At 49.7% G+C, this 14098-nt stretch overlaps 1 protein-coding gene across 1 annotated transcript in view; it reads right to left on the bottom strand.

Annotated features, from left to right (window-relative positions):
* WSCD2 (WSC domain containing 2) overlaps nucleotides 1–14098 on the bottom strand; it is a 44516-nt gene that overhangs the window by 18918 nt on the left and 11500 nt on the right. Inside the window, exon 3 of the mRNA XM_061169980.1 lies at nucleotides 11578–11762. Within this exon, the coding sequence (XP_061025963.1) occupies nucleotides 11578–11762 (185 nt within the window). The remainder of the gene's footprint in view (nucleotides 1–11577; nucleotides 11763–14098) is intronic.

Below are 14098 nucleotides of genomic sequence, written 5' to 3'. Positions count from 1 at the left end.
ATATGGAATCTAACAGAAAATAAAGGTCATGAAGAACCTAGTGGCAAGACGGGAATAAAGACACAGACCTACTAGAGAATGGACTTGAGGATATGGGGAGGGGGAGGGGTAAGATGTGACAGGGTGAGAGAGTGGCATAGACATATATACACTACCAAATGTAAAATAGATAGCTAGTGGGAAGCAACCGCATAGCACAGGGAGATCAGCTCTGTGCTTTGTGACCACCTAGAGGGGTGGGATAGGGAGGGTGGGAGGGAGGGAGATGCAAGAGGGAAGAGATATGGGAACATATGTATATGTATAACTGATTCACTTTGTTATAAAGCAGAAACTAACACACCATTGTAAAGCAATTATACTCCAATAAAGATGTTTAAAAAAAAAAAAAAAGACTCATGGTGCCCATTTTAAATTGGGTTCCACCGTTCTCAAATCTGAGCTGTATACACTTTTCTAGAAGCACAGCTTTCACATAAAATAAAGGACGCTGTTGATGCAGTGAATCAAAATCAGGAGCACAAAAGTAGGTGCCATTTACTGAGTACCTACTATGTGTGATCCACTCTTCTGAGAACTCTGCGAATGCCATCTCATTTTACCTTCCTGGGAACTCTGCAGGGTCCATAGTAAACTCTCATTTTACGGATGAGAGACACAGGGCTTAGAGAGGGGAGGTTACGTGACAATACTAGGGACCCACTGTTAGCGAAAATGTGCTAAGGATTATCTCAGAAAGACAATGCTAATCCTTGGGGAAAAGTGAAGCAAGCTACAAAAATCATATATCTCCATCTATGTCTGTATCTGGGTCTATCTATTGTGTACACCACTCCTCCCCCCCCCTTTTTTTAGCATATACGTATATATCTATATTTAAGTGCAGAGAAAAGGATATGAAATTACTCCCCGGGCAGAAGGATGGTGGAGGAGGGGGGAGGGAGTCTAGGAATGAAAATTTTAAATCGCAGCTGTCAAAGGCACCCTAGTGATTACCTCTACCACCTGGCACCCTGTAGCCTGAAATTGCTCATCGTGGAGGCAAATCTAGCAAGCTGAGAAGACATCTGGAATTGGGTTAAATGAATGATTTCTGGAGCATGCTGCAGGCTCCCGCCATCCAGCACCATCTCCTCCACTTCCCCACCTCTCACTCCAGGCTGCTGGGAGAGGCTGGTGAGAAGTGATGGTGGTGGACGCTGTGGTCCAGCCCTCAGTTTCCCCACATGTAAATGATAGGGAGGGGGTTAGACTATGCAGAGTCTCTTCTGTACAGGACAGCCCTCCATCCCCCAAATGAGGAACTGCCAGACTCCAAACGGCACTAGTGTCCCGTGGAGGAACACCGGACAGTCTCCCATCCCGTGGCCCAGGATGCACCGAGGGACGCGCCATTTCATCGGTCACCCGGAGGAAGATTTAATGATGCTCAGAGAATGTGCCATACAAGGTGAGGATGGGGAAGGGAGTCAGGTGTTTAAGCTAAAGATTTACAGCAATGATATGAGAAGCCGGAAGCAGTGTGGACGAAACCTCACGTAACCAGAAAACTCCATTAGCTGGATGCCAATCAGGTCCCAGGGCAGAGACGCTGGCCTTACTCTCAGAAATAAGGGGACTCGTCCTTTCTCTTTAGACTCCACCAGTGTTTACTGAGCCCCCACGGATGCCAGGCTCCAAGCTGGGTGCTTTGGATCCACTGAATCTTTGCAGCAGCCACGAGCAGTAGCTGCCACGGCTGGCTCAAGGAGGCACTCTGGCTTCCAGGGTCACAACGCTGTCTAAGGACAGAGTGAGATCAAAGCCAAGTTGCTCTGTCTCCCAAGTCTATGCTTCTTCCAATAATAATAATGCTACTATGATGATTAGATGCTCATAGTCATATCATAATATCATTGTTATCATCACAGCCACCATATACGGGTCACGTGCTATCAGCCGGGAACTAGGTTCAACTGTTCACACGTGCGGCCCCGTTGAACCCTTGCATCATTCTGGTGGTATAAGGATCCCCATTTTTACAGATGGAGAAACTCAAGCCTCAGAGGGCTGAAACCGCTTGACACAAGTCACCCAGCTTATAAGAGGCAGAGCTGAGACTGGAATCTAAGTCTGAGATCTTTCCATTCTTGACGATCTTATCGAATGCTCTCGCTGTACCAGGCACTGTGTAAGCACTTGATATGCTTTATCCTCTTAATTCCTATAAAGAAAGTCTCACTCTCCCCATTATACAGAAGGGGAAACAGAGGCTCAGAGGGGTAAGTGACTTGCCTAAGGTCACACAGCTGACAACTAGCAGCATCCAGATTCTAACCTGGAAACATCTGAGCTCCGAGTCCTCACACTCTGGGCTGTCCCTCTTTAAGGAACCACCCCCAGGCCCTGTTTGAGCATTTTCAAAACACTGTGACATATATTCACTCCCCTTTGACCACTAATCATTCACAAAGGCTGTCACTCTGGGGTCTCTTGACTCTGGAGTCGGATTCTCTTTACGCACCTAAAAATGCCTAGAACTTGACACTGAGTCTCCAGAACCATATTCAAGTTGTTAACCTGCCCCTTCCCCACCAGGACCCTATTCGAGGGACCATCTTATAATCCTCCTGGGTCCCAGCTGGGGCCAGGAGGGTCACTATGGGCAATGGTTTTGGGGTTGAGGCCAAGGGAGGCCCCTTCAGGACTGGTGTGGTCCTGGGTACACTGTAGGGGTGCAAAGCCCACCACCTTTTATCCTCTAGGGTGGTTGCTTCCTGGAGCCCTCTCCCACCACCCTGGGGGGTCTGAGACCCTCCCCAACCCAGTACTGTGCAGGGGAAGACAGAGTTGTATCAGAAGGTGTTGGGGGTTTGGGGGTACGTGTGGGTGTGAGGGAACCAATGGGGCAGGAGATGCAGACCATGAGGGTAGCTTGGGCCTGGTTGTAGTGAGGGTGTGTTTGGGAGGTGGGACACTTGTGTACAGTGTGTGTGACAGGGAGGCAGTGTGTGCATCTTGTGTGTGTGTGTGTGCGTGTGTGTGTGTGACTGGGTTTGTGATGGTGTGAGTAGAGATCTACCTATTTGGGTGTGTGGATACTGAGCTCTGAGACTACAAATGTGGCCCCGTGGACCTGGTTCATCCGAGCGCATTTGGGTCTGTCCATGTGGGAGTCTAGGACCCTGTGTGAGCAGGTGTTTGTCCACCTGCCTGCCTGGTCTCTTGACAGTGGGCACTGGGCTGTGGCTGTGTGCTTCGGGCTGTGACTGTATAGTTTTGCACTGGACCTCTGCGGGATGAGTCTTACCAAGGGGAGGAGACATAATCTTGGATGCTTTCTCTGGGTTGCCTGGCAACCAAGTACCAGAGAGAAGAGCTCCCCTTCTTCTACCAGAAGGCCTGGCTGAGCCTCAGCCAGCCTCCCACTGGACTGGCCCAATGCCACCAGGGTTGGGCATTTCCCAACAACCCCTGAACAGCCAGCACCCAGATTCGAACAAAAACTTTTGTCTCCTCAGTGCAAGGCCACTTCATGCTTGAGCCATACGAGAGAGCAGAACAGGAGGAGTGGGCCCCTCTGCTGGAGTCCAGCCCAGACTTAGTCTCTCCCCAGGATGTCAAGAGCACAGAGACCCTTACACCTGGAGCCCACAGACAGGTGCACTGTTGGTATCGGTCCAGGTCCTGCATATCACAGAACACCTTGCATACGGGTCTCTGTACAGGAGTGTGTGTGTCTGACCGTAGGTATGTGAGAGCAGGAGTCCACCCTTGGTAGTCTTTGGAGTCACCTGCTATTAGGGGCTCACCCTTGGATCCTCTTGCAGACATGACCTTGAGTAACTGAGGGCACTGGGGTATCACTCAGGGCCCTGTGAGCCCACAGGCTCTTCATCTAGGCCTCTGGCCAAATGCTCTGCCCTCCTATCACCCCCAGCTGGATGCCTGTCTCTTGGGCCACATCAGCACGCATCTCCAGATGGCCTCGAGGGCCCAACTCTGATCCAGGGGCTCCAGAAGAGACCATCTGGCCTGGCACCACACCAGAAGGCCATGGCACTTCCCAGGACCATGGCACTTCTCTGGACGAGCTGCCCTGGCCAAGGAGCAGAAGACCAGTGGCTCAGAGACACGAGTTCTAATCGTGACTTTACTTCTCCTCCCTGAAAGGTGGCGTCTTCACCTGTCAAACAGGCAGCTCTCCTCCACAGTGTGCACACAGGCAGCTCCACCCTTCTTCACTGACCTTGGCATGTTTCCTCTCCTTTTGGAGGCTCAGTATTCTCATCTCTAAAATGGAGGCATAAATACTGGGTGGATCATTCAGAGACGGACATGAATGAGATTTGTCAGTACAGTGGAAGGGACAGGCAAAGGGCTGTGAATCTGTCTCCTTAGAGGAAGTAGAATTCCTACCCTGGCATCTTCCCAGATGATTTTCTCCTGCCTTCCTGGATGACAGGAGGCCAGATTGCAAGTGTGGGAAGAGGAAGGAAGACTCTGTAAGCCCAGCTCTGCTGAGACAGGTCTCCCTTTGACATTTAAGCATCTGCTAATGAGTCCCTGACCCTCCCCGCTTAGAAAGCAGAGCTGAGCTGAATGCCCTGAATACCAAGTAAGGTGATGTTTTCAGAGGCCTTAAAGGGCCAGAGAGGGGTCAGAAGCTGCTGCTGTGAGTCTCTCTTTGGTCAAGGTGTGCACTGGGGTGGGGGGGGGAGGGGAACAGGTTTGGGAAGTTAGTTCTAGGAGCAGTAAACCTGCTGGATGTGGCGTCTTCCTACAGTCTTGCCCATTCTGCTTTTGAAGGGAAACCACATGGATTCACAGAGAATGCTGTGATGTCTAATGGGAAGGCCGGACTCCCAGGGATCTGGGGAACACTTTGGAGGCCACCTCTCTCTGCAGGTTGCTCTCCATTATGGCTTGGTGATTGGAACACTGAGAACATGCACAGTGGCCAACACGTTGAATCCTCCTGCTACCCTCATTTCCTCCATCTGTAAAATGGGTTGGGTCACCGGCTCTCCACACCAGTGGTGAGAGGCTTTCTTTTCTCTTACGTCCGAAAACAAAAGAGAAGTGACCAGCCTGGGTCCCTTGACCTTCCTAACACTCTCTTGTGATACAAAGAATTTTGGACTTCCACAGCGGTAGGTAGATGCCTTCCTGTTTGCAAAAAAGCTCTCGTGCCCAGCAGAAAGGGCCTTGGTTTTGAATTCAGACAGACCTGGGTCAGCAACTTACTTAGCTGTGTGTCCTTGGACTGAGCCTTGGTTTCCTCATCTGTATATGGGGATCATTATCTCTACCCTGCCCAGGTGGGATAGAAGGTGATGCAATGACACTTACAGTGCCTGAGACCTACGAGGATTTAGTCAATGTCTCTTCCTGCTCCTTCTCCATTGCTCGTTCATGATATGTGAAGGGTGGCTAGATCGCAGGTAGGAGACACTATCAGTGCCCCATTAATACACTCCTGGCACTCACCATCCCAGTATAGGCTGACAGTGACCTACTGTAAACACCTAGGGTATGTGAGGGACAGACTGCACTTGCCAGGGAGTTAATCTCCCTGGGAGCCACCCTCAGCCAATGATGGGTGAACGCTGGAGGATAAATACTGCAGCTTCCTGCTCCTCCAATGGGACATCTCTGAAGCACGCTCTCCACCACCTCCCACAGTTCCCCAGTGGGATTAAGCCTCAGCTGTCCTCAGTAGTGACCTCCTTTGTAAAGGGCATGTATTGGCTCCTTCCCTTCCCTTTCTCACGTCTCCAGTCCCCTGGAGGTGCATCCTGGGGTCATGATTCAAGTAAACCAAAGCTCACATCCTTGTCTCCGGGAGAACCCAACTTAAAATATCTTGGATCTTTGAGCATTCTTAATTCACAAGGGAAATCCTGCACAGAGTTCAGAGCCACTGCTCTTCACAGCCTGTAGCCTGTGAGAATGGCGTTCCCTGGAGCTGTGCAGTACACAGCCCGTGGACAATAGCAGCAACCCTGAGGAATGTCTTTCTAACGACCAACCCTTGCTGAGGAATAGCAACAAAGGTAATAATAACAGCTGTTTACTGTATGTCGTTAGTGCTAAGTATGTTACACATATCACACCTCAATTAATCCTCACAACAACTTAAGAGGTAGAGGATGTTATTATCCTGTTTTGCAGGTGGAGACCCCGAGACCTAACAAGATTTGGTCACTTTTCCAGCTCATACAGCTAGTGGGGAGCAAAGTAGGGATTTGACCCCAATCTTATTTGACATCACATCCTAGGTTCCCACCTCTCTGCTATTCTGCAGGAGGCCTGCCGAATTCCAACATGGTTGGGCTCCAGAGACCCCATGCCAGCCACCTGAATTTCCCAGAAACCCTCTGAGGCTCCATAGTAGGGGTCCAAGGATCACAAAAGCCCGTGCCCCACATTCTGATAATGTCAGCTCTTCATTGCCAGGCCAGCTGGGATGGTGCATGACCTCGGAAGCTTGGAGTTTTTACTAGCAAGAGGCGAGCAGAGCAACTGTTCATCAACTCCCTTTACTGGGGGCAGATGAAGAACATCCTGGAACCAGCTGCAAGTATCTCTGAAGTCCATCATCTCTTTGTTCTGGGGCTTCACAAAAATGAGGTAAATCCCACCAGGCATCAGCTTAAAGGCAGGCGTGGAAGAGTTCTCCTTGGTTTGAAAGAAGCCATCACCCCCCGGGTAATTAGGCCAAGCTCTACTGCATTAAAGATGCTGGTGAGGAGGAAAGGCAGTGAGCTGGGAGCTGTTAATGGCTACCTATAATCAGAGAGAGATTGAATTACACAAAGAGCCTAACTGTCCAAGGATAATTCAAACCAGCTATTTTTAGGCATCACCAAAGGCTCCTGTGAGATGTTGGAAATTCAAATAGCTTGAGTTGGGTGCCGCTCAGAGTGAATTGAGGAATTTTCATTTCAGGAAGGAGGGTGCATCACCACTACTCCATAACAGGCACTGTGCTATGTGCTTTCTCAATTTTATCTCACTTGGTGGTCAGAGCAATCTTTCAAGGTTGGAATTGTCCCCATTTTACAGATGAGGCAGTTGAGGCTCAGACAGAATGACTGGCTTGACCAAAATCAACACAGCAAGTAAGTGAAGGAGCTGGGATAGAAACAATGTCTGCCTGATTTCAAAATCTACAATCATTGCTCCCATAGCCTTCCTGGATTATGGTTCATGGAGAAGAGCAAACCAATTCTCCCCCATCATGACGCAGAAGGAGAAAAAATTTTCTAGCTAACATCTCCTTGGCCCTACACAGCAGAACACATGAAGACCCATATGAATTATAAAATTCAGGGGTCCCAGGCATATATCAAGGGAAAGGAGAGGCCTCCAGGCCCGGCAAAGAAGGAGCTAGACATAGCCCATCCATCCAATATGACTTTCCATGGTCATCTGAGGCTCCCCTCAGCAGAACTGGTTAAAATGGAGTATCAGTGAACAAAAAGTACAAGCATTGCACATTTCCCTTCTAACCTTCAAAGACAAAAAATTGCCAGAACTAACAACAGTACACAAGAGTCACTTATGTAAATTGTGATCCATAAGTCAAGATCTATTTTTTCAGTGATAACATGAGCTTCATAATACTTTCACCAAGATAGAAAAGAAAAAACAAGAGGGAAAAGTGCTGAGTCCTGGGAGAGGCTGGTCTGCAGTCATGGGGGCTTTAGGCAGCACTAAAGGATGGTCAGCACCACGGACAGCCACCCACGGGACCCACTTATATATTGTATATTTTGTGTAATTCTAATGAACCTTGCAATGCAAATCTTGCAAGAATCTTTCAGGCAAATGAAATCTCTTGCAACACCCTATAAAGCCATAATACTCTCAAATCACCAGCAGGTCTCTGCCCCTGGGAAGAGAAGCTACACTTGCTGACACATTCAGCAAACTGCTGTGAAAAAATGTAATCCAACCAAGAAGGAAGTCCATTTCTCGGTTCTTTTGTAACAAAGAGTCCATGTGCCCGAGAGTCTGTGGCAAGAAAGAATAGCAGGGTGCCTGCAGACATTTGCTCTGCCAACCTTTTAATGCTCTCACTACTGTAGGAGCATTCCATCACCTCGGAAACACATAGGCTGGCTTCCCACGCAAGGTGGACACCCCACCAGAGTGGTGCTTGGGCGATAATAAGCCTCCTTTGGATCTTCACAATCATTAAGAGTTCTGTGCCACTGCTCAGGGAAACACAATTAGGACACGGTGTTAATACAAACTAATGACTCTACAAATGGAATCTGGTTTCCACCATACCTGTTTCCTGGAGTGTTTGCTCATCGCCCTCCCTAATGTAATACATGCTAGTGTCGTGTGCCAGTGGAAGGCCTCCCTTTCTGACTTATTCGTGTATAAATCAGATCTCAGGAATGGGAAGCCACTGAGTCAGAACAAAGGCACTGGATATTCTGTATTGTGTAGAGTCAGGACGCAGGGCAGAAGGAGAGGTCAGGGGTCAAGGAAGAAAGGAGATAAGTTAAATCCAAGGAACACTCCCAAAAGAGAGGCAATGGGGTCCAAAATCCAATACAAGAGGTCAAGGTGTCTACAGCACTATATAGAGTTAGCATTCAAACCAGGAGTCAGAGACCTGGGTTCCAGCCTCTGCTCAGTCCCTAAGAAGCACTGTGGCCTTGGAAAAATCATGCCTGCCCATCATCTCTAGAAATTACCTCTCGGCTTTTGCACACTCTATTCCCTCTGCCTAGATTTCTCCCCCACCCTTTGGCAATTTCTTGAGTCTGGATATCCTCCTCTTTTACACCAGGCAAAATCCTATGCATCTTTCAAGGCCTTAATCAGTCAGCTCTCTTTTGTGGAGCCTCCCGCAGGGCTGTTCAATTTAGCCACTTGGGCTGTCTGGGCCTCAGTTTCTAAAGCTGTAAAATGAAGCATCAGTGAGGAAGGTGCTTCCAACAGGTCATTCAAAATGTCACCTTTGCTGATCCTTTTGTTCACGGCTGAATACAAGAGTCTCCCTTTCACCTGGAAATCTTAGAATGAGATTCAGCTCAAATGTTGCTCCCGTGGCTCCTATATATACACCCCATGCTTGAACAGATCCCACTGGTCTTGGGTCTGTCTCTCCACTAGATGGTGATCTCCTTGAGGGCAGGGACTGTGCTTTATTCCCCATTGTCCTCTCCACGGCTAATACACATGGGAGCAATCAAGTGTTTAATGAACAGTCCCCATGCTCTCTCCAAATACCATGTTGCCAACTGGGAGCCCACCAGGAGTCCCAATTTGACAAATCATCTGTCTACTTACCCAAGCCACTTCCATTCTCATCTCAGCCACAGCAGCCTTGAGATTAGTAAGGCTTAGATTTCCTTCAGGAGTTTCCAGCTGAAGGTGCCCAAGCTTCCAACCTTGTACAGTGACGATTCAGAACAACTGGGGTGGACTTAGAGAATCCAGGACTCCCCTCTCAGTAGAAATGAATGGGTTCCCCGTCTTCGACATAAATACAAAGATTCCTTTCTCAGATGGAACAAAACACCACTGCAGAGGTGGGCAAGCTGAGGGGCACAGCAGCATTCCCATCAGCCTCAGGGGTTTCTCACCAGCCACCACCCAGACAGCCCTCCCACTGCTACCAGGGCAAAACACACCCAATTGTAACGGGATCTAGCCGTCTCGGTGTGTTGAGGTTTATATATTTCAGCTGACTGAAAAATCTTTGATGGTCCACGAGAGTGTTATTATACCAGGTGATCTCAATAGTGTGTGTGTGTGTGTGTGTGTGTGTGTGTGTGTGTGTGTGTGTGTGTGTGAGAGAGAGAGAGAGAGAGAGACAGACAGAGAGAGAGACAGAGACAGAAAGACAGGGGAATGTTCATATTACCCAGCCAATCTGAACATTAACCAAAAGGAGGTCTAGCTAATAGTGGCTGATGACATACACAGCCCAATTCTTGTTATCTAGCTCAGCATCATCCACTAGAATGTTCTAGTGGCATCAGCTTTCCCTCTAAATACACACAGCTTTAAGGCCATCTCTTCATATGGTCAACGTCACCATCAAAAAAATGTAAACATTGGCATAAAGAAATCAATATTGGGGATGATAAATCTGCTATCAAATTAAAACCTCATTACACTAATGGCCAAACCAGAGACTTGCTGTATGGACATTATCCAGCCTGGATTTCACACACCCTCCCCGCCCTCTGCCAGTCAGACCTGCAGAGCTGGATGAACTGAGGCAACTATGGGGAGGCAGATGGTGCCTCCGTTTCTAGAAATCAGCCGCTTTGTAAATTGGCAGCACGCGGGACCCCGTTGTAAAGCAAAGCTTGAACAGGGCTTCAGAAACATGGGGTTTGGAAAACAGAACACAGTGTCAAGCACACCAGCAATGAATTTTTATAAACAATGACATTCATACCGAAGAGGCCTTTCTCTGCATGCAGACAGGCATTAAGGTTCTGCCAAATCCACCTGGGTGGGCAGGCTGACATTCTGGGCGGACCTTGTCAGCTCCACGGAGGTCTAAGGCCTTATTATTCAAAGTGTGGTCCATGGACCAGCAACCTAGCATCACCTGGGAACTCCTTAGAAATGCAGAATCTCACCGGCTGAATCAGAATCTGCATTTTAACAAGATCTCCCTAGGGTTCATTGGAGCATTCAAATTTGGGATTCTTAGTTCTGGATTCCTGTTCCTACCTCAGGACTGCATCAGAAGAGTAACCAGGACAAACCTCAGCCCTCTGTCTTTCGTCAAGGCCATTAGTTCTTCGTATAGCTCTGAAGGTCACCTTTGAGGTCACAAGACCGTGTGACCTTGGGCAGGCTTACTAAAATTCATCAAGCCTCGGGTTCCTCACTGTAAAATGGAGATAATTAACCACGGTAACTGCCTGAAAAGTCTGTAGGGAAGGGAAACAAAATCAGGCTTGCAGTGGGCTCAGCACAGTGCCTGGCACACGGCAGATGCTTGATAAATAGACATTAACTGCTATTAAACACCCAGAGAGGGGACAACGGGACAATATCCACAGAAGAGGGGGTGGCTCTTGTCCTCGGCTATTCATCCCCTTCCCTCCCTCAGTTTGGAAACTGGAGAGTTTTTCCAACAAGACTGAGGCACTGGCAGGCAAGGGATAAATTCTCTCTACAGGAGCATTAAACACATAAGCTCTGGAGTTGGTTTAAATCCTCTGCTGTTTGTGTGACATTGAGCCTCAGTCTCTTCATCTGTAAAATGGGAGTGGGTGAATAACAGTGCGATTTCAAGGGTCATCGTGAGGATTAGATGTGCTCTCCCATAGAAGGCACTCGGAAAACGATGAAGTGTTTGCTGTTGTCATTGTCATTGTCATCATCGTTAGACACACTCTGCTTTCAGAAAATGCTTTCAGGAAGGACAGGCCAGCTCAGGCTCTAGCTGTTTGTTAAGGAGGAAGAGGGGCGTGGCTGGAGGTGAGGCTGGGGCAGGATGGTGGCAGCCTTGGAGGGCAGCCAAGGGCTTAGGAGCGGTGGGAGCCGTGGAATGTACAGGTGGGCGCTCAGGTGGGCGAGGGCAGAGAGGGGAGGGGCCGACTCACGTACACCTGCGGGCTGACTCCTGGGCCAGCTGCAGCCGGTAGACGGAGAGGCGGTTGGCGCCACCGCACACGCTGCCCCGCTCGCCCTTGCAGTCCATGTCACACTCCGCCTCGCTCACGTTTGTCGCCTGGATCTTGTGGCCACAGTAGCACTCAGCGCCGAACTCCAGCCCAGCATACAGGTAACCCCTGGGGGAGGCTGCTGTCAGGCCAGGGTAACTGCCACCATGGAGACCCCAGGGACAGGGTGACTCACCTGGTGAGGAGGCCTGGGGGACGGGAGGGCTCTGGGGACCAGGAGGTCCCAGGGGAAACGGAGAGACAGATGATGGAAGGTGGGGGTAACAGAGAGACCCCAGGGGACAGAGGAGACCTCAGGGGACAGGAGACAGAAGCTTCCAGGAGACAGGGAGACCCCAGAGAAATGAGGAGATTGGGGTGGGGGTCTCCCTATCTCCCTGGACGAGGGGAAACAAGGAAGACCTTGGGCGTCAGGGAGACCCAAGGAGATCTGAGGTACAGGGATACCCCAAGGGACAGGGGGATCTGGACTGAGAATAAGGAGACCCTGAGAGGGTCAGGGAGGCTAAGGGGTTAGAAAGTCTTGGAGGTGGGATGGGCAGGAAGCCAAGAAGGAATACAAGGAGGTCCCTGGGGGACAGGGAGACTCTGGAAGGGGACAAGACCCCAGGGACCACCTGCTTCCATCCCATGTCTCACACCCCCATACACTTACCCACATAGACACACACCGTCATATTCACACCCATCTACATATACCTTCAACACACAGGACACTTCACACACACACCCCTCTGGTCCTGTGGTCCCTCTGCCCCACCCACTCTCTTGTTCTTCCCTGTCTAGAGCCACAAGCCAATCATATCTGCAAAGTCCAGCCTCTTTATTCCAGGAAACATCCCCCAGAAATGCCTCTATGTCCCCTGAGAGGAGCTGGACCCAGGGGAGGGAGCAGGGACTCTCGTATGTCTTTGGAAGGTGGCAAAACCAAGGTCACGTATCCAGCCAAGTAAAAAATTCCTTTCCTTAAAACAAAAAAAAATATCCAGGCACTGCAAGATTGTCAATTTTTTTCATAGCTATGGAATCATTTCCTAAAAAGGACTTTTAGTAAGGACCTGTTCTCTAAACAGATGAAAAGGGAATTGCTTTCTCTGGCTCACCGGGTAGGTATGAAGTGGTGGGGACAACCCCTGCTCAGTCCTCTTGCCCACTGTGGCCTCTGAGGCATTTTCCAGAATCGTGAAAGCTCCTTGGGGGAGCAGCCTGCAAAATACTGGTCATGCAAGGCTGGACCTATGGGAGGTGTCAGCTCACGCCATCACTTGGGACTTCTGGGGGCTGGCTGGAGAAACAGACCCACCCAGACTCATGTCTCCAAACACCCCTACTACTCGGGTAGCGTGTGATCACACGGTCACCTGGGCAGACGCGGTAAGAGCAGCTTAAACTATCTGGGCATCTTGGAGCTGGGCCAGCCTCCTTCCACCTGTCTGCCGCTGTCTCTCTCAAGCCTTGGTTCTCAGGTGCCCCTGGGGCCCGTCTCATATAATTGGACCCACTGATAGAAGGAACACTGGACAGCAGGAGTTTCTAAAATTTCCCAGCTGGGTGTGAAAATCAGAGCAGTGGCGCTCCAACCATAGTTCCAGGACCAACAGCATCCAGTGTCACCTGGGAACTTGTTAAAAATGCAGATTCTTGGGCCCCACCTCAAACCCACTAAATCAAAAGCTGGGCATGGGGCCCGGCAATCTGTTTTGAGAGATTCCAGGTGATGCTGACGTGTGCGTCCTGGAGCTCACAGCCTAGATGGAGTGATAAGCGCTTAACCAGAAAACGCCAGCAGAGTGAGATGAGGGGTGAGATGGAATAAGTCGCAGATTGTGGAAATGCAGAAGAGGCCCCCAACCTGCCTGGGGTGTCAGGAGAGACTTCTCAGAGGAGGTGACAGCCAAGGTGGAGCTTCAGAAGATGAGTCAGATCAACTCGTGTAATTCACTCTGGTTCAGCGCATACTTTCTGGCTGCCCACATGGGTTTCCAGATGGATGCAGAGATGAGTCAGCTGCAGCCCTGCCCCCAAGGGGCTCCCCAGCTAGTTGGGGAGGCAGAAGCAAGAACGGGCTTGGGCCACAGAATGGCAATAGCTTACACTTGCTCTCTTCCAGGCACTGTTCTCAAATATTTGCTTTGCAAATATTAACTCTTCAACTCCCACAAGACCTCTCTGAGGGCGTGGACTCTGAAATTCACTTCTGTCTCCCCACCATTCAATAAATAAATTAAAGAATCAATATCCTCAAGACCTTGGAGTCTTTCCCAAGCTGGAGATGGTCCTGGGCTCAGGATTTCAATGGTGGACTGTTCTGGAAGCTGATTATAAAGGGGACAGTGTTTCCTAGTCAGGAACTGAGGGAAGAGTCCCTTGGCCACCCACTTGCCCATTTCCACTCCAGCCATGCAGTGGAGCTCCTCTAGAGCTTGTGATCACCAGAGGCAACT

The sequence above is a fragment of the Eubalaena glacialis genome, chromosome 15 (genome assembly GCF_028564815.1).
Source record: "Eubalaena glacialis isolate mEubGla1 chromosome 15, mEubGla1.1.hap2.+ XY, whole genome shotgun sequence".
Lineage (NCBI taxonomy): Eukaryota > Metazoa > Chordata > Mammalia > Artiodactyla > Balaenidae > Eubalaena > Eubalaena glacialis.
Note: the sequence above shows the minus strand (reverse complement) of the source record. Positions and strands in the feature narration are given on the sequence as shown.